Raw genomic sequence first — 21473 nt, 5'->3', positions numbered from 1 at the left:
AGCCTGGGGAGATATAATCAGGGGGGGTATTTAGGATAAAGAAGTTAAATAAAAAATAGTCAGTTTTCGGATGACAGAAACTTTGACATGTTTTTTACATTAGTGGTACCATGGGCAAAGGCTTTAAATACTATACCTATTGTTATTTTTGGAAAGAGGTATAAAAATATTTTAACTTATATAGGTTAAAATATTTTTAGGTGTCGAAGACACTTCTTTACATTTTATCCATAAGATAGCAACACTGTGTTTAATGCATGTGGTAAAAGACAGAATAGAGTAATTGTCTTGATATTCAGTTTATTGACTCATAAACCGAAATAAATACAAGAGATGTTAGAATAGGGCTTGCACCCATCCAACAAATACTATGTAATATAATAACGAACATATAGTCATTTATAAAATGAATTTCAGTTATAATAAAATACTTTTTTAAATTTGAATTTTTTTAAATTTTTAGTATTTTAACATTTTTTTTCTTAACTTTATTTTAAATTTTTCTTTTTAAATTTTTTTAACAAAATACTTTTCATACATTTCTGTGGAGATTTTTAAAATTTTTAATTATTTTCGTGAGGGAAAAATGGTGCGCAAGGTCAAGTCCGACTTCAAGTTGAAGTCGATTATCCCACCATCACGTGACGTCATCAATTCCCCCCCCTCTCCTCCCCCGCAACACTATCACGTGACGTCATCAATTCCCCCATCTCCCCCCACCCCAGGGATGTCGGTATAAACCCAAAAGTTTTACCCCTCCCCCCTGAAAGGGGGAAAGAAGGGGGGTACAATTTTTGGGTTTATACCGTCATCCTTACTCTCTAATATGTACGGTAGAGAATTAGTTCTAAACATTACTGACGACCCCGTTGATAGCATAAATACTATTACGGATCACGTATTAAGCGAATATCTACCCACTGATTATGTCCAAATAACATTGAGAAGCTTAGGTATAAATTGCAGGTCTGAATTAGAATTATCCTTTAAAAGACTAGACCAAGTAGATCCCTCTATCCTCTTTGACCAACTAGCCGAATTGCTTTACGACGAGGAAATTGAGCATTTTTTTCAAGGACCCGTAAAAATAATATTCCATATAGTGAGAATTCCTAAGGGGTATGGCAGATCTAAGCGTCGTCATCTTAAACCCTTCAATATTTTCTCTAAAGATAGGCGTGGAATACGTCGGATTACGAGTACCGATAATCTCTGCTTGGCCCGAAGTCTTTGTGTAGCTATTTCGCATCGTGACTACATGAACAACAAAAACAACAAAGAGGCCGAAACTCATTACATCGCAGTAGCCAGACCAGGTCCTCACAACAAAATGCAAAAAATAGCCGCTTTAGAGCTATGTCGTAAGGCGGAAGTCACCTTAGACGAATGCGGGACACCCGATTCGTTCCAGAAATTTAAACTATATTTATCGGCTTACTCTATCTTTGTATATAAATTCGAAAATAGGGTACCCATTTTAATATTAGGCGAAAATGACCCTACAGACACCAGACCACGCCTCTTTCTACTTAACGAAAATAATCACTACCACGTTATTACAAATTTAAAACCATTGTTTAGTCACGAGTACTTTTGCGAGAAGTGTCTCACTCCCTACTGGCGTATTCAATCTCATAAATGCAACGACTGGTGCTTTAAATGTATGCGTCCCACTATTTTTCATGGCCGTGAAAAAACATGTGGGTCATGTTTGCGAAAATTCTTTGGTGACGACTGTTATAACAGTCACTTGCTTCCAACTGGTAACAAAAAACCTCTTTGTGAGAGGCTCTACCTTTGTAAAAATTGTTTTAAAACAATAGATTTCGCAAACCGCAAGACTAACCATACTTGTGGAGAAATTTTTTGCCAAGTATGTGGAAAACATCAACCCAGCGATCATTTATGCTACATTCAAGTGATAAAGGACAAAAACCCCAGCGTTATCCCCTCGAAAAAACCTCGTCGTAATGCACCGGAACTAATGTATATTTTCTTTGATGTGGAATGTATACAGACGAAAATATGTCAAGAGAAGCTGGGGGCGTATGAACATCAAGCTATCTTATGCGTCAGTATCTCTGTTTGCGAAGACTGTATAGAAGAACAATCCCTAGATTTTAATTGCATCAGATGCAACCAATTTGGACCGCGCAAACAACGTTTCACTGGTGGAAAACCCATAGCTTTATTCCTAGATTATTTAGTCAGCTTATTCGAGGTAAAGAAGGTAATTGTATAATCCCATTTTGGCAGCAATTATGACAACCAGCTATTAATTAGAGAAATAATTAATAGGAACGAGAAATTTGTACCTGAGTCATTGAAAATTAACGGAACTCGTATTTTAGAAATGAAGCTATCGAATCTTTTATTCCTTGACTCATACAGTTTTATTCCCTTCGCTTTATCTAAGTTTCCAGCTACTTTCGGCCTCCCTAATGCTGCTAAAGGGTACTTTCCTCATTTCCTTTTCAACGTAGTGGATCACGAGTTTGATATTGATAGACAGGAGGAGACTAACTACGTGTTAGAAAATACTTTACCACCTACAGAAGCATATGGTTGTCAGTACTTTACCAGGAAAAACTTGGACGCCTTTATGAAATGGCACACTTCGGAAGTCTGTAAGGGTAAAGGCTTTAATTTTTTAAATGAGCTTTATTATTATTGCGAAAACGACACTCTACTCCTATTTTTAGGATGTTTAACTTTTCGGTCCCTCCTACTCAAAGTTACGAGTGTAGACCCATTTAATTGCGGATCAGTCACCCTACCTGGCGTTTGTTCTTACGTTTTCAGGAAAAATTATCTTAAATCGAACACCATTAGCATCATCCCAACAAACTATTACAGACTTGGCGAAAATCAGTCTTTAGGCGCCATTGAATGGCTTGAATGGACTTCGCGTGACAGAAATATCCCCATTCATTCCTCTTTTAGAGGCAAAGAGGTTAAAATCCAAACCCTAAACGTAGATGGGTATTGTTCAAACAACAAAGAAGTGTTCGAATATATGGGATGCTATTATCATGGATGCAAAATACACTTTCCCATCAATAGAAACAAGATGTTACATGGTGACCCTACTGAAACGTTAAACACAAGATACACGAGAACTGAGAAGAAAATTAGCAAACTAGAGGCCCTCGGACACGCAGTCAATGTCAAATGGGAATGTGAATGGCAACAAGACAAAACAAATAACCCCGAAATTAATGAATTTTTAAAAACGGAATGACATCCGCGTTAAAACATCCAAAAGACTGAACCGACGCCTTCTTTGGAGGCAGGTGTTGCGCTAACAAGCTCTACCATAAAACAACGGGTACAGAAAAAATGCACTACGTGGATTTCACTAGCCTGTACCTTTTCGTCAACAAAACGGGAAAAATTCCCATTGGTCATCCTCAAATAATTTTGGATAATTTTCCCGATATCTTCTCTTTCGATGGACTCCTCAAATGTGACGTACTTCCGGCTCAAAACCTGAAACATCCTGTTTTACCTGCGAGGATAAATGGGAAGTTAACATTCCCTCTATGCTACACCTGTTGCAAAACTCAATTTCAAGGTGACTGCACCCACACACCTGATCAGAGAGAACTGAGAGGTACCTGGGTAACAGATGAACCGAGGGGGAAACCACTTGTGAAATCAGGTGTACAAAATTTTTGAAATCACGATTGAAGTCCATAAATTAATTTTGAAGTCTCTATAAATCGCAAAATTTGGTTGAAATCTCGGAAGTCTTAGGAAGTCCCTAGAGAATCCCTTGAAGTCACGCGAAGTCCCTTGGAAATCGCTTGAAGTCACGCGAAGTCTCTTGGAAATCTCTCGGAAGTCTCTTGGAAATCTCTCGGAAGTCTCTTGGAAATCTCTTGAAGTCATACGAAGTCCTCTTGAAGTCATACGAAGTCCCCTTGAAATCTCTCGAAGTTGATGAAGTCCGTTGGAAATCTCTTGGAAGTCATATGAAGTTCTTGAAAAATCTCTTGAAGTCCAAGGAAATCCGTTAAAAATATCTTGAAGTCTATCGAAATTCCGTTTCAAATCTATTCAAGTCTCACGAAGTTCCTTGCATATGAATTTTTTTCTCTCTTTTCGTTTCTTAAAGATTGGGTCTGTGGGGGAGAAATAGTTCATTTGAAGATGGGAGAGATAATTTGGCACTAAAACCTTGCCGACTGAAAAACAAGGTTTCTAAGATAGATTAAAAATCACTAAACCAAGAGTTGGTTCGAGGATGAAAGGCCGAGTTGTAACAACTAAAGTAAAAGTCCAGAGTTTAATAACAAAAAACAACTAAATTTATTCCATTGCCTGCTAGAGTAGCCAGGTCTTTCTCATAGGGATGTCAAAAACCGCCCGGTTTAACCTAAAACCGGTTTTTTCAATTCCGGAGCACCGGTTTCTAAAATGTTCGGTTTTAATCGGTTTTTTAAAATGAAAACCGAAAACCGAATCGGTGTTTTTTAATTCACACAATTAAAAGTTTTCCATTTTCGTCACTTAATGTTACTTAGCTTCGGTTGGCTGCTAACAATCTATCACCATGGAGCAATATCAAAGGAGACATAGATGCGTATAAGGCAATTTTAATGGAACTTTCGTTCTCACTCCAAGAAAATTACTCCATCTGTCGAATAATTTTTCATTGGCCTATTCTAGAATGCCAATGGAAAACGGCATTACTTAACACCTATTGGTACTAACTACTCGGTACTAATATACATAGTTTACAGGCGTGGAGGATTCATACCATTTGCACAAGGAGACCTGGCAACTTAGAGTGTAAAATAACAGACGATTTTACACTCTAAGTCGCTTGGTCTCCTTGTGTTAATGGTAGGAATCCTAAACGCTTTACCTGTAAACTATGTATTTGGTCTTTGAGTTTACGTTGGAGTATCGCATTTTTCAACATTTATCATGAACGACCGGATAAAAACCGGTTTTTTTGTCCAGTTATTTGAATCGGTTAAACAGGCCATTTAAATTAATCGGTTAAATTAATCGATGGATAAAGAATGCGCGTGGGGAAATTTGTTTTCATGTTGTAGGATAGTTTGAAAACAAATTTCATCTCATGCATTCTACTATAAATCACGTGTCAAGTCACTTAAAAAATCGCGGCGTGATGACGATTTCTTATTTTCAACAAGTTCAGCAAGACCAAATACTTAATATAATCACCTATTGGCTTAATAAACTATTATTTAACTAAATTGGGAACCTTAATTTCGAAACGTGTAAGAAAATAATAAAAAGTCAGAGAATACGACATAAAAGCTGCCTATTTAAAAATTGCGCCATCTAGTTCTCTGAACCATGAATCCGAGTATGAATCAGACGATAATCACTTTCAAAAACACAGCCCACGCGCTCACGAACGTGATCGAGTTAGCTATGCCATAAATGGCGGCCGATCACGTGATCATATTTTTCCCGCGTATAACGCCGCAGAATTCTTTAGAGTGAGACATAAGCGGCGATCAAATGGACCAATACTATTCGGGTTTGTTTCTGCGCCATATAAATCGGCATCGATACTTGCTTTTGGTTGCTCTGCACCTTAGTACTTAATAGCAAAGTACATAGATACTTTTAAATTATTGCAATTTAATGAATATAGAAATCGGCTCTAGTCTATAAATTCTATTGAAGTCACTAACTTATGTTGAAGTCATTAGAAGTCTTTAAATTATGTTGAAGTCCCTTGAAGTCTTTAAATTATGTTGAAGTCACTTGAAATCGTTACAAACTAAATTGAAGTCACATTGAAGTCTATAAATTATGTTGAAGTCATATTGAAGTCTATAAATTATATTGAAGTCACTTGAAATCTTTAAAAATTATATTGAAGTCACTTGAAGTCTTTAAAAATTGTATTGAAGTCACTTGAAGTCTTTATAAATTATATTGAAGTCACTTGAAGTCTTTTTAAACTTTAATGAAGTCATTTGAAATCAAATACAGTTAGTGAAGTCTTTGAAGTCAAATGAAGTCTATGATAGTTCAATTGAAGTCATTTGAAATCTGAAATCAGGTGTACAAAATTTTCTTAGTGGTTTCCCCCTCGAGATGAACTAAGATACGCCGTGGAGCGAGGACACAAAATCACGCGGATGTATGAATCCTGGTCCTAAAAAATAACACAATACGATCCCGAGACCAAACAAGGTGGTCTTTTTAAAGACTATGTAAACGCCTTTCTGGAGTATAAAAGATTGTCTACCATTGGGTCGAATCCCATTGGATCGAATGTCTCGTTCGACCGAATCCCATTAGACCGAATACCGCAATTTGGGCGGTTTTCCAATCATGAATTTTCCTTTCAATCCTATTTTTCTATTGATTTTCCTATTAAACTTCTTGTTATTGCAGAAAATACTAAACCAAACGTAACCTAATATAACAGTAATGTTTTGGAAAAGGCGTATTTTTGGAGAAGTCAATGAAGCTAAATTTCAATATTTTGGAAAAGACGTAACATTGTTAAATGATTTATAAATTATTACTAACCTAATTTAACCAAACCTAACCTAACATAGAAGTAATGTTTTGGAAAAGGCATATTATTTGAGAAGTCAATGAAGCTAAACATCAATATTTTGGAAAAGGCGTAACATTGTTAAATGAATTATAAAATATTACTAACCTAACCAAACCAAATCAAACCTAACCTAACATAACAGTAATGTTTTGGAAAAGGCATATTATTTGAGAAGTCAATGAAGCTAAATTTCAATATTTTGGAAAAGGCGTAACATTGTTAAATGATTTATAAAATATTACTAACCTAACCAAACCTAACCAAACCAAACCAAACCAAACCAAACCAAACCTAACCAAACCTAACCAAACCTAACCAAACCTAACCTAACCTAACCAAACCTAACCTAACCTAACCAAACCTAACCTAACCAAACCTAACCTAACCAAACCAAACCAAACCTAACCAAACCAAACCTAACCTAACCTAACCTAACCTAACCTAACCTAACCAAACCTAACCTAACCTAACCAAACCTAACCTAACCTAACCAAACCTAAACTAACCTAACCTAAACTAACCTAACCTAACCTAACCTAAACTAACCTAACCTAACCTAACCTAACCTAACCTAACCTAACCTAACCTGACCAAACCTAACCTAACCTAAAAATAAAATTGATTTTCTTATTAAACTTCTTGATACTGCAGCAAATAATATGTGTTCACCAATAACATTCTTCAACAAATTTCAGAAAATAACTTCCTTTTTTGGAAATTGTCTAACCCTAACCTAACCATACCTAACGTAATCTAACCTTACCATTAAGAGATCTCCCTCCCAAGTACTGACGGCGCTCGATGCTGCTTAACTTCTTCGATCATCCAAATCACTTTATCCATTGCGCTACTGGAGCCCGGCAACTCAAGGAAAACGCTATGATTTTATATGTGTAAACCCATCCCATTCAGTCGAAAGCTCTTCCATTTAAATATTCCCATTCAGTAGAAAATCGCTCTTTGGGCTATAAATTGTTTTAAATTTGGCTACAATTTTAGAAATTTGAATTCGATCCAACGGGATTCTATCCAATAGGATATTACCGTATAAAACTCTGGCTAGCGGCTTCCCTGCTGATTGCGTCACCCAAGAGGATAAAGAAAAGTACGTCAGGAACTACAAAGAAGTCGAGGGGATCGATTTAGATATAGATAAAATTGAAAAGAACGAGGGGTTGAGATGCCTGAGTAAGCTAATGTTGAACTCTTTTTGGGGAAAGTTTGGACAAAACACGAGACACACCTCAACAGATATAATAAAAGACGCAAAAGCTCTATACGAGTTACTTCTTAACCCAGACAAAGAGGTTAAAAGTCTATTGACATTAAACGATGATACTATTCTAGTCAAATCAACAGACATTGCGGAAAACGAGATAGCTCACAAGCATACAAACGTAGTTATAGCGTGCTATACTACGACTGTGGCACGCCTTCATCTTTTAAAACATCTCGAGATTGTGGGAGACCTATGTTTTTATATGAATATGGACAGCCTTATCTACCTCTCGCCAGATGGAGTCCCTATACTTCCTACAGGAGATTATCTTGGTGAGTTAAAGAATGAGTTAGAACCATACGGCAAAGACGCCTATATTTGTGAGTTTGGAAGCGCTGGTGCGAAACATTATTCGATGAATATTTACGACCCCGCAACAGAAAAGATCACTAACATAATTAAAGTTAAAGGATTTTATTTAAATTCGTCTACTGAGAACCACGTAAATTTCGATATAATGAAAAAGTTGTTAGGTGTAATCAACGATGGTAAACCAGAAATGAACTCTGTACAAGTACCGATTGGCCCCCAAATCCGACGTTTACCTAATCATACTTTAATTACCATTGATCAAACTAAAATATATCAAGCCGTCGTCGATAAAGTAAGAGTTTTCCCAGATTACACCACAACCCCTTACGGGTATCTTAAGTAAATTTGTAAAATTAATTTGTATATATAATTTTTGTATTTTTAATTAATTTGGGGTTTTGTCTGCAGACATTTTTTGTGTATGTTAATTGCAATTAGTTTTATTACGTTTAGAATAAATTTGTCAATAATAATTTTCACTTTATATTATGGTCTTTATTCCTACAAAAGCATCTTTTGTTATAAGCCTATACAATCAATCAAATATTGACAGGTAAAGAGAGGAGATCGGGAAAACCCGACTACTCGACCTTGAGTGGCCGCCATCTTGAATTGCACTATACTGGCTGCACCCTCTCTTTCAACCATAGCACTGTCGCTCAATCCACAGGCTCTAGCCATAGCGATTTTCTCATGGTAATAAGCTTCTATTGGTTCATTCGGATGTCTGACCCTTTGCTCCATTTCACGGTAGAGTTGTCTGGTTCCACGGACAGACGGAAACCATTCGAGAAGTTTTCTTTTTCATTCGTCCCAACTTAATCGGATAGAAGATAAACCCTCGTACCAGGTTTGAGCGGTACCTTGTAATTTCGACAAGGCATGATGAACGATAACCAGATCGGTCCAATTGTAGGTAGCGGCTACATATCTACCTTCTGTATCCACATTTCCATCGTTTGATGTGGGATGTTTATTGGATCAAATACTGGGATGAGTTTTCCAGCATCTCCCCAGTGGTGATGATCAGTAGAATTTCCCTGGTTCTGATTATTGGCCCCACTTGGGTTTGCGTTATTCTGTGGCGCTGCTGCATTTACGGTTGCCATAGCTGTGATTGCTTGTCCAACGGCGGCGGCGACAGCATTTTTGATAAGGTCCTTAAACTTATCTTCGTCAATGGTAAGAGAGGCGGCTCTACCAGTGCTACTGCTCTCGTTCGGCATTTTTGGGCTAGTAGGTAAGCCTTCGCTTTCACTGTCGGAGGTATTAAAAAGGTTCAGTAATACCTGAGTTTGAGACAGATTCGATTCGGAACGAATAGTTTCGTTTTCTACTTCTATCTCGTGATAATCGGCGTCTGATTCTTCGTTTTCGGACGAGTGTTCGACGGAATCGTGATTTTCTGAAGAGTCGAGGGAATCGTGATTTTTTAAAGAGTTGTCGGAATTCAGATTCTCAAAAGTTTCGGTGACGGAATCTGGATTTAAGGGAGGCTCAACGACAGAATCTCGATTTGCAGGGGAACCACAATTATCTTCACTTTTTGATAACTTTCGTTGTTCCCGCGTTTTCAACTTCTCTTTTAACAGTTCGGTTTTACTTTGACGGAGTTCCATTTAGTAAAGGCATCGTTGCGTTATCGGCTATGATTTTGGGTGTGCCCTCGAACTTTGCGGCTCCTCGTGGTATGCAGTGGCAAGGCTTCGTTTAGGCGAACTTGTACGTGTTGAAGATTCATTATCCCACTTCTGATTATGTTAGCTATTGGAGGGCTAACTCTATTGAATTGTGAACGAGTAGTGTTTGTATCATTTAATGGTTATATTTAGTATTACAATAGTCAACTAATTACATAGTTAAAGTTAAATTATACTGAAATAGTGACGGTACTAAGTTAACTACTTAGTATGGCGGTTGCCAGCCGAGAAGTGGCGTCTCTTTTCCGCTCTTTCTTTAGAACGCGTGATTATCGATCGGCGATAACCTATGGTGAGATCTGTCAAAAGTTCTGAACTGCGTTTAGGCGCGCAATTTGAAAGTTCGCTAATACGTGCGAACAGCTTGTAAGCTCCTTGTGTATGAAAACTTCTGTTTGGAGTGGTTTGAGGCAGGTACTGGCCGCACAGCATCCATGACCGTGCGCAAAGAACTCAGGAAATCTTCTGGGTTTTGCCTTGCTTGACTTGGACGAAAAAAATCTCCGGGCAGTCGTAATGTCTCCCCGTATATCCTCACAGCCGCTGACGACTGAATATCTTCTTTTACTGCTGTTCGTAGTCCCAAGAGCACCGATGGCAAAGTTTTTGTCCATTGCTCATGTCCTCGAGCTGTGATAGGCTTTGAGAGACCGATGCATCCTTTCAACCATCCCATTTGCTTGGGGATGGAATGCCGTAACTTGCTGGTGTCTTGCGTCCAAGTGTTGTGCGAGATCTTTAAATAAACACGAAGTAAACTGCCTTCCACGGTCTGAATATATTGTGTCGGGACATCCGAACCTTGAAACCCATCCATCATAAAACGCACGACATACACATTCTGCGGTAATACTGTTGATTGGGAATGCTTCAGGCCAACGAGAGAAACGGTCGACGCAGGTAAGAAGTTAGGAGTATCCTTCTGATGGCGGTAACGGTCCAACAAGGTCAACATGAACGTCCGTGAATCGCTGTGAAGGTAGTGTGAATTTTCCATGTAGGCTGACAGTGTGTCTGTTGACTTTACTCCTTTGAAACGGTATACACGCCTTAGTCCATTTTGCTACGTCAGCATTCATGGATGGCCACACAAAACGTTGTGCGAGAAGCTTCCTCGTTTGCCGTTCTCCCGGGTGAGATAAACCGTGGATATTATTGAAAGTTTGCTTCCGGAAAGGCAGTGAAATGTAGGTTCTAACTTTGTCCGTTGAAATATTGCAATAGAGATCAATTTTTGAATCGGGTAGGTCTATTTTCTTCAGCTTCAATGCAGTCTCCGAAGATAACAATGTAATCAATTCTTCGTCGATTTTTTGTGCTTCGGCTAACTTCTGGAAATCGAAAGTCCCAATGTTTACGAAATTTATCTCGATGCGTGAAAGGGCGTCTGCAACCGTGTTGTCCTCGCCTTTAATATGCCGTATATCCGTGGTGAATTGACCAATGTAATAGAGTTGTCTCGCTTGTCGAGGGCTTGCTTTATCCAGCTTCTGCATGAATGCGAACGTCAGTGGCTTATGATCCGTATACAGAGTAAATTGTCTGCCCTCAAGCATATGCTTGAAGTTTTTAATAGCTGCATAGGCCGCAAGAAGTTCTCGGTCGTACGCGCTGTACTTTAATTGAGCTGGTGATAATTTCCGGGAAAAGAACGCAAGGGGTTCGCAATCGTTTCCAATTCTCTGCTCCAGTGCTGCTCCGATTGCAAAACCGGAAGCATCAACCTTCAGAACCAAAGGGGCGTCCATCCTCGGATGTGCTAGCAGTGTGGCATCTTGAAGGGCTGTTTTGCAATCCTGGAACGCTTTTTCAGCTACCGTAGTCCAATTTATTCGGGTTTTATCGTTCTTTTTCGCTCCCTTAAGGTATTCATTGGATGGTGCCTGAATCGTTGCAGAATTCCTTATGAAACGATGATAGAAATTTTTCATTCCCAAGAATCTTCGAAGGTCAGCGATGGTCTCTGGCTTTGGATTACTTTGACCTTGTCTGGCAATGGTGCGATTCCTTTTGAATTGACCAAGAATCCAATGAATTCTATTTCGGCCATTCCCATCTGTGATTTTCCGGGATGTATTACGATACCATATTCCTTAAATCGGTCGAAAAGGATGCGGAGGTGTTTCTTATGCGTCTCTGAGTCAGCTGATGCTACTGCGACGTCATCGACATACACGAACACGAAATCCAACCCCCGGCACACTTCATCCATGAAGCGTTGAAAAGTTTGCGCCGAAATGCATAAGCCGAAAGGCATGCGCAGGAATTCCCAAAGCCCAAAAGGTGTGATGACCGCCGTTTCGTGAACATCATCAGGGTGTACCGGTATCTGATGAAATGCCTTCACGAGGTCGAACTTGGAAAAGATCGTGCATCCTGCGAAATTTGCCGTCATGTTGGTTATCAATGCTAGGGGGTATCGATCCGGACGAGTGCAACGATTTAAGGCTCGATAATCTCCACATGGTCTCCAGTCTCCAATTTTTTTAGGCGTCATATGGAGTGGACTTGCAAAATTACTCTTTGAGGGTCGACATATACCTTGTTCGGCCATAAGCATGAATTCTCTCTTCGCAGTTGCAAGTTTTTTTGGGTCGAGATTCCGGACACGTTCTACGACCGGTGGTCCACAAGTCTCGATATGATGGAAAACGTTATGTTTTGGTGATATCAACGCTGCTGACGGACGAGTAATCTCAGGGTAATTCTAGGAGAGCGGTAGCTCTCTTAGATAAGACCTCATACTGCTCTAAATGTATAACGAGGGTTTTTTGTTTGGATATAACTTTTTTTGTATTGTATTAATTGTTTTGAAAAAATTCCACAGAACTACAATTCGGGCCCTCAATATGTGGTTAAAATTTCAAGAAGATCCACCCATTAGTTTATTGTATAAAAAATAAAGTTGCTAAGGGTGGTTTTCATTTGCATAAAATTAGTCAGTGTTTTTGGTGAAAAAGTTAAATTTTCCCATAGAAATAACATGGAGTTCTTCTCAAATTTAGCCATTTTTCGGCCACCCTTTTGAAATGAAATATTCGTTTGTTACGTTTGGGAAAGGTTTTATATGAAAATTTAAACCTTTTTCTGGACCATTTTTAAGGTTTTTGAGAAAATTTAAGTTTAAGTGCTAATTTTCATGTTTTTTAATCATGCTTTGACTTACGTTGTGCAGGCGACGTCATTTATGACGTAGAATTGGAAACTTTGTATAGAGGGAAAAACAAAATCTTTTGGGCAATGGCCGCCGCGTTTTGTCACCTTAAAGATTGTTTTTGAACTTTGAGAACGTTGATGAGCTTTAAAAGATCTGATTTTAATATTTTTGTAAGTAATACTTTATTTTGATTCAATACAAAAAAATTTAAGGGTACGATTTAGTCAATAATTTACGAATTAAATTTCATTTATTATTTTACTTTTCGGCTGTAGGTAGAACGGTAGGTAGGAGATATTTACAGCTATAGTCATTTTTTGTTTAGAAAATACGTCGTCCGCTCTGCCTAGTGCCTATGTTCTAGCCTAAGCTATGAGGGAATTTTTTTCCCTTTTCATATAAATGAAGGGGCTAATAAGGTCTAATTTTATTTTTTTTCGTAAGTTAAACTTAATTATAATTTATTTCAAAAGAAGTTAAAGTTATGTTTTAGCCGATAATTTATAAATTCATTGATTTTAGTACGTATCAGTCAAAAGTTCATGACAGCTGTCAGCTGGTTGTTGTAGTTAGAAGACTATGCCGTGTAGGGTTCGTTTTAAGGTGTCTCACCCGGTGCCCTCGGCCAACGATAAGCGCTGATTAGTGTTAATTTTTTACTTAAATTAAAGTTTTTGTTGTTTAAAGTAGATTAATGCAAACCCTACGCATAACGGTTCGTTAACAGGTTTCTAAACTGGTGTCACCGGCCAATGATAACAAATACGTACATCATTTTGTTCGTTGAAATTGCTGGTAAATTAATCGATAGATCACACGATCACTAAACTCTGTCAATAAACCAATTAATATTTTTTATTCGGACTCTTCCAATCATTTTTGTTGGGTAACTATGAATTTTTTTATTATTTTTTTAGTGCTTATTTTTAAGTTACCTAAGAAAAAATTAAACGATGACCAGTTTGTTTATATAATGATTATTTTAACATTGCCCAAGAAAACAGTAAGCAATAGCCGGTTTTTAACAGTGGTGGGAATTTTCAGAAGAATCTTCCTTAGAAGGGCGCTATCACGCCTTCTAACCCTTCTTTTCCGTAGAAGAGAGGGCAACACTATAGAAGCTTAAGGGCGCCTTCTTTGAAAAGAAGATTGGGTAAAAGAAGACACAACTTCCTTCCTACTACCCTACCTTCCTTCCCCAGACCGAAAAATGCATGGAATGGAGCTTTAGCTATCGCGAGCCTCCCTTCTAAGATTTGGAAGGTACTCCCTCGAGAAGGGAGGTGAACCTTCTTTTTTGGGAAGAAATATCCCTTCAGAAGGATGTTTACCTCCCTTTTTTGGGAAGGGACAGTGGCAAAGAAGGGAAGTTTTGGGGGAGGGAGGGAATAGGTATTGCCCAAGAAGGGAATTTTTGTTTTTCTTCCGTGATGTAAACAGCCCGTGGAAGGTTTTAAGGCTTCTTTCAATGGGAAAGAAGTTCTGATAGGTAAGGTAGTACAGCTCTATTATGAAATCAAATACGAGAAACTATCGGTAGATGATGTTATTCCACCAAAGAAAAATTTATGTATTTAAAGATGTGAATTTGATTGCATCGATGATGATCACTGAACATTTTCAATTTATTAAGTCACTAGTATGTAGTAATTACAAGTATGCTTTTTTTATTGATTGCAATTACTAACTTTCTGCCCTAATGAAATATTAAACCTAGGCCTATATGTGAATTATGTTAAAGATTTTAATAATAAGCATAAAACTATGGATTTTAATATGAAGCATAAAATTACGGAAAATTTCAATATTAAGCATAATTACGGACAATTTCAATATTGAGCATAAAATTGCGGATTTAAGTATTAAGCATAAAGTAACAAATTTTAATGTTAAGCATAAAATTACAAATTTTAATATTAAGCATCAACTTATTAATCTGTGACGATCAAATCAAAGCAGCGATTCCAAAACAGATTCTGATAACAAACTCGACGAAGGTAAACAAAAACTGGCATTTTTATTCAATTGGTTTATGTGTAACCTAAAGGGGAGCCACCGAGATTTGCGGTGTTCTCTTTGTTAGATGCTAGCTCCGCGGCAGGCCGATTAATATTTTTACCCAGCAAGTCTTTTGTGGCGCCCTTTAGTCATAGTAATTTTGCACGGCTAATAAATATTTCACGTTGTGCACATTTTATTTTTATCCCAGCCTGCAATCCGTTGGCAACTATTTTCGGAGCGCAAGATTCGGATTCGGATTCTGAAGAGGAAGAGGAAGACCAAACACTAAAGGCGACATAAGATGACGACGGTTGAGAGAGAAAAGGCTGCATAGCACACTCCCTGCTATTAGTTGTAAACGATGCCATTAAGGCCAATGACAGCTCGAAGAAGCTACTTGAAAATCTCCAAAACTGGATAAACTTTTTTCGCAAATTGCCTAAATGGACAGAAGAATTAAAATCAAGAAGTGGCGGCGTTGATTTAAAAATGATAGGGGGTGTTCGCTGGAGCGCTGTTTTTCTGGGATTGGAACGATTCACAAAGGTAAGTTTAATTTAAGGGTCCATATTTTCTAGAAAGAACTTCTGAATGTTTTTTGTCTAACTTCAATTTGAAAAGTTAGACAAGCATGTTCTCATAGAGAATATTTTCAACAATATACAAATATATTCCAGGATAATATGTTGAAAGCAATGGTTTACGCTTTGAATAAAGCCAAAAAAGACCCGAAATGTCCAGCTAAAATAGACTTTCCGTTGCCAACGGAAGAGGACGTCGAGGACGCGAAGGAACTCCTCGAGATTCTGAAACCTTTAAAGGTCTCAACAGACTTCTTTCAGAAGAGTGGTCCACTATCCTCAAGCGTTATAGGGGTTCTTTTGACCGTTTTCCAGGACGATTTCAGGGTGGAAACGAAAAAATTCGAAGATATAAAGATCGGAGTCCTGGAAAACTTTAAAAAACGGTTCTCTTCAACGTTGGAGGACCCATTTTACATAATGGCCTCTCTCCTCGATCCAACCCAGAAAAACATACTTTTTGAGAGTAGGTATCATATCTATGTACATGTTTATTATGAATATCGAACATCATTAGGCAGAGATCAGTTCTTATTATGGTAAAATTTTGATCTGTTGCTTTTCTAACTTTGAAGAATTAAATTTTGCTAAAAATAATATTCAATTTGATTCACTTTGATTATAGATACGTCAATAATACAATTCCATGTTCATAATTAACATTAATAAAGTAAAAGTTACGACATGGATATAAGTCATGTTTATACTAATATTTCAAATATTAAGGTTCTTATACACAACCAGTATGGATAAATTTGTATCCAAACTTCAAGTGCGTGGCAAAGACAAGCGCACATGTTTTCATTAGAGAGAGTGTGTTACTCGAAGCTGCGCAGGATCCCACCCTAAGGTTTGACACAGAACCAAAGCCATACTCGCCGTTTAATAGGTCAGACCTTGAAGCCACCGTACCATGTAATGAACGCAGCCCTATGAGAGAATTGGAAAATTACCTTTTACAACCGAGATGTCTACAGGCTGACATTGCCTTAGATTATAGGAGAGGTCACGAGAAAAGCGCGCTTGAAGAAGCTGTCTTTCGATAAAACACGTAGCAGACATTCTAATGTACCGAGAATACAACAGAAAATAAAAATTTTGCAATTGTTTGAAAATATTTTGATTTCGTTTTGCACGATTTACCATTGGATAATACCATAAGTAATCCATTACCCTTTAGCTAATTAATTTTGCAACAATCCACGGCTTTATTATTATCAATACGCGTCAATGTGAAACTCGGAGAGGTAAGGACCGGTGTGGGGGGTATGAACGGTGTGGGGGGTATGAACGGATAATCGGTTTCACACTTTGCACAATCTCATTCTCCATGACGCCTCAGTTAAGCAATAGACCAGTACCGTTAGAAAGGGGGTGTAGACGGTGTATCTCTCCCTCTAGGCGCTCTCTTGTAAGAGGGGATACTGTACACGCCCAGTAGGGGATTACACTGAGCTATGACGTTTCCATACTGACACTACTCTATAAACGGCAGTGTGGAAAATCAGGAAAATATCAGAGTAGGGAAATTTGTTAAACATATCGCCATACTACAGATGGAACAAATTAACATTTTTAATTTTTGAAAATTTATTTATCTTTTACGATGTGTCTATTTTCTTACGGCCTCCTTTGTTATTATGAAAACATGAAAGAAATTTTGGTCTTACATGCATAGATTCTCTGTCCTACAATTTCAGTCTAATATCCCCTTTTCTCTAGATACTTTTATACCATAGAACATCTTTCTACCCCATTGCCAATATTAGAATAAAATTACGCTATGAAAGCCATGGCGATAACAGGCTCTAACTAAGATTGCTTGCATTAGGGCTACCAGGGAACTTCACTGTCTTTTTTATTTTCAGTAGGGAGCGTAAATTATGTCACGAGACTCAGCTCCAACTGAAAGCTCTCTATAACATTTTATTAAATTTAAAACTAGTTTCCCTAAATGAGAACTTTAACGAAGTGCATAGAAGTTTTTAGGTAGCCCCAGGAAAAGCAATCGAAAATATTTAGTACCTCCGTTTTGCGGACAGTCACGCATTATGTGGCCGGCCTTCTTACGCTTATAGCAGGTCCGGACCCATTTCCACCGTCCGCGACCGCCGCCTCGTCGTCCGCCGCGTCTTCCGCCCCGTCCTCCGCCCCGTCCTCCGCCCCGTCCGCGACCGCCGCCGTAAAAGTAGGCATTCAACACTTTTATATTTTTTGCCTTCCATTACTAAACCCAAACCGACAATTAAGTAATTTCATTGATTAGTTTACAATCAATTACTTTCTATCTAGTTTAAAGTTTGACAATAAATTTAAACATTGTAACTTCAAATTTTATGACTTAGCTTCAAAACCCGTTAATTAATAATTTTAACTATTAAAAATTGTGTTTAAAACATACTTACGAGGTTGATATACAGCTAGCTTGCTTTAAATAAAGTAATACCTTTGGCAGGGGCTTCGGTAATACTTCTTTCCCGCCAAAAAAATTCCCTGGAATCCCTGGGCTAGGAGAAGCAGCATAGAGAAATAAAACGGGATTGGAGACTGATTTTACAGCAATGTATCTAGTTATAATTGGTCCATGGTACTACTCCAGAGGGCACTAAATTCAAGTAGCTTATTCCCTCGGCACTTGGCAGCCTTGGCTTCTACTTCGGCGGGAACTGTTTCAATTTCCACCTCGTTCCGTTCTCTTGCAATTCCGAAGACTTGTAAAATAATATTAATTGCCACGAATCTTAATTTTTAAGGTTTTACATGATCTATAAACTAAGTATTTTTGGTTTTTTATGTTCCTATTGTACAATAACTTTTGTTCTCATTTCAGATTGTGAAATTGTCTTTTTTACTCTTAGTCTTAACAGGTTTCACTTTCCCTTGTAATTATATTATCTTCATTAATTTATATTGTATTTTTTTTTTCTTTTTACAATTTGCAATTCTCTCAGAAGTTTTTTTTTTGACACTGGGTTCTTTCTGTGCGTCTAAAAGGTTCCCTGTGTACATATTATTCAGCCAATTCTTTGTGTTTGGCAAGTGGGTTCTCTGTGCTCTCATTAATTGGGTTCTCTGTGCTCCCATTAATTGGATTTCTTTGTGTTCCCATTAATTGGATTTCTTTGTGTTCCCATTAATTGGATTTCTTTGTGTATCCAAATTGCAAGTTCAAGTGTGGGATTAAGGTTTAATTGTGACCTATTGCAATCTGTGTCAAATACGGTACTGCTTGTACTGACTAAAACTCTGCAGAGGTTGAAAAAGATTTGCTTCTTTGTGCGATTCGTAAATTTTCATAATGTTTTGTCGGGAGAAAATAAAGAGAAAAAATAAATGCTTATCAATGCAAAAAGAAAGAGCCCAAAATAAATTGGAACTGTTAGTTAACAGTACAGCTTTGCAAAAACAGCAAAGTAAACAACTTGAAAACAAGAAATACTATCTGAAAAACAAGGACAATATTCAGAGAAGAAAAGCAAATACCTATGTTCAGCATCAACTTGCGCGTGGTACAGCAAAAGGTGGTAAAAGGGCTATGGCACCAGGTGGCACCACTAATGTGGGTTTCTGTTCAAAAAAATTAAAACCCAAACATAAACCAACTAAAGTAGATAAATTTGGTTTTGCGAAAAAGCTCCTCAATGCGGGCATTTTCAAAACGAAAAACAAAAAAATTATAGCCGAAAGCTATAAAAGGTTTTTAGTCAAACGTCTCACAGAAAGATTGGCGGCGTCAAAGTCTTTTGACACCGAGACCAAAAATAGACGCACGAAGTCCATCTCTCACAAGCTAAAATGCCAAGTGGTAGCTGGTAGAATATTGTATTTGAAAAGGCAATTGTATTCCGCTTATCACGCCCAACTAACGGCCATTGTTGGTGAATTTAAGGATTTTGTCAAGAAAATCAAAGAAATTGGGTCCATTGATCCTGACAATTTGGCAAAAGTTGTGGGTGGGAAAAGGCTTCACAGTAGCATGAAAGAGGCCTATTTCCAGGAAACTTCCTATTATCTGATTGGAAATAATGGTAAAACATTGAAAACTGGCGATGAGTCACATTACGCCAAAATTTTTCAATGGTCGTGTACGAAAAGTTCTGAGAGACCGTGTTACGAGTTCGACTAAAGAATTGTGTGTTGACAAAATGGGAAATTTCGTTGACATAAAAAACAATAACGAGACTAGTAACGTAGAACGAGTTTTACAAGTTAATGAGTCGGGAATTGTTATGAATCTATTCAAAATTGTTGAAACTGAAGAGAAGAATCCGAAAGCAAATTTTGTGATCAATGAAGGGGGGTTTATTGAAACCCAAAACAAAACTGTATACTGGGAATGCTGTGAAATTTGTAATGTTCGAACTCGAGCCATTGCAAAAGTACTAGCTATAATAAACACAGTTGCCAATGCTAATGAAAAATCTTTGACTAAAATTTTTGAGTCTGATTTGGACCTTTGCGAATTAAGAAAAGAATTTTGCAAAAAATCAAACGTGTTTATACCACCAGATGGGGACAAAGTAGTGGTGAGAATAGTATCGTTCCTAGGACACACCTCTTACTGCGCTGATAGCGAAGAGCGCCAAAGTAATTTGCGTTCTTTCGCTGAATTGGCTCCACATTGTTCGGGAATTAGAACTATTCTGAATAAGATGTATCAAGTCAAAGCCTTGCTCAACGCGTTAACTAAAATTTCAACTGAAATTGAAAGTGGTGATTACGATTCTCTGACGAATGTCATGGTGCAATCGAGAAAAATCCTAGCCACACGTGGGAAAAATTTCAATAACGAACAAAACAATGCTCCCACAGGAAGCGTTAACGCTCCTCGGCCCACTCTCGATGAAAGTGAGATCTTGAGTCTTTACGAGAATCAATTCGCTCGGGCAATGCTAAACACCAACGAGTTTCACGACACGCCCTGCGACTGCTGTTTTAGATTACTGAAAAAAACTGATTTAAGAACTGTAGAAAAACTAGTTAACAGTGCTGTTTTTGATAACGAGGCCTATCTGATTTTAAGAGCTGGCTGGATAATGAATCATTCGGACGCTAGAGAAGCAGAGATGCTTCTATGTCGTTACTGCGCTACGGATTTGGGAAAGGGTAAAGTTCCCATTAGATGTTTTCTGAACAACTTGGCGGTTGACAATCCTCCGCCAGATGTCACCAATTAAAACATGTTCGAGAAAGTTTTAATTCAGCTTGTGAAGCCCTTCCACACTGCACTGTAAAAAAGTGAGGTTAATCTTTGAATGCTTAGGCGTGCATAGCCCCGACACTGTGGTGGTACGCTTTAACGTTCAAATTTGAATAATTTCGTTGCGTTAAAATTTGAACAGAGCACTATTGTTCAAAATTAAACGCTCACGCATTCATATTTGAACGGCGCGTAAGAGGTAAGTATATCGTGTAAATTTAAGCAGAAAACCGCTCAAATTTAATTGGAAAATTAAACGTTTAATAGTGAATTTTTATGCATTCATTTTTGAGCAACATCGGAGAGTTTGATCAAGCGTTCATATTCAATTGCTGACGTTCAAAATTGAGCAATTCACCATTTAATAACACATGGTGCACAAGCGTTTGATGAAGTATTGAAATTTGACAGTTATAGCGTTGAATTTTGAATAGAGAAATTTGATTTCAAATTTCATCGCTGAATGCGTTATGGTAAGGCATACTATATTAAATATACGCACTGATAAGGAAGATATCTAATGTGCTTAAAGCTTGGAAATCTTCTGAGGGCAGGTAAATTTGAAACACATAACCATAACCGTTGTGTTAAATAATAATTCAGTTATATGAAGAAAGTCTGAACTTAAGGAAAGTGTTCATTATCAAGTTCTTTCCGATTATAACCTTGTAGCAATAAATTTCATTA

The 21473-nt window shown here is 37.8% G+C and overlaps 1 protein-coding gene across 1 annotated transcript; it reads left to right on the top strand.

The window, feature by feature from the left end:
* Window positions 1–826: 826 nt before the first annotated feature.
* On the top strand, window positions 827–8490 carry LOC149697754 (uncharacterized). The gene is made up of 6 exons (XM_089867243.1): window positions 827–1781; window positions 1824–2230; window positions 2273–2633; window positions 2703–3186; window positions 3294–3527; window positions 7593–8490. Exons 1-6 carry the CDS (start codon window positions 827–829, stop codon window positions 8488–8490), a joined length of 3339 nt encoding a protein of 1112 aa, XP_089723369.1.
* Window positions 8491–21473: the final 12983 nt, after the last annotated feature.

The sequence above is a fragment of the Phalangium opilio genome, unplaced genomic scaffold (assembly GCF_054372755.1).
Source record: "Phalangium opilio isolate 3A_F unplaced genomic scaffold, DU_Popi_V2 ptg000019l_1, whole genome shotgun sequence".
NCBI lineage: Eukaryota > Metazoa > Arthropoda > Arachnida > Opiliones > Phalangiidae > Phalangium > Phalangium opilio.
The sequence above is the reverse complement of the archived record's forward strand: the minus strand, read 5'-3'. Positions and strand labels throughout refer to the sequence as shown.

Excerpts from the sequence above, each read along its gene's own strand:
- LOC149697754 (XM_089867243.1), top strand. The coding sequence starts at position 827 with ATGTACGGTAGAGAATTAGTTCTAAACATTACTGACGACCCCGTTGAT. Across the intron at positions 2,231-2,272 it reads GCTTATTCGAGGTAAAGAAG|CTATTAATTAGAGAAATAAT; the intron begins GTAATTGTATAA and ends TATGACAACCAG. Across the intron at positions 3,528-7,592 it reads CCTGCGAGGATAAATGGGAA|GATATTACCGTATAAAACTC; the intron begins GTTAACATTCCC and ends TCTATCCAATAG.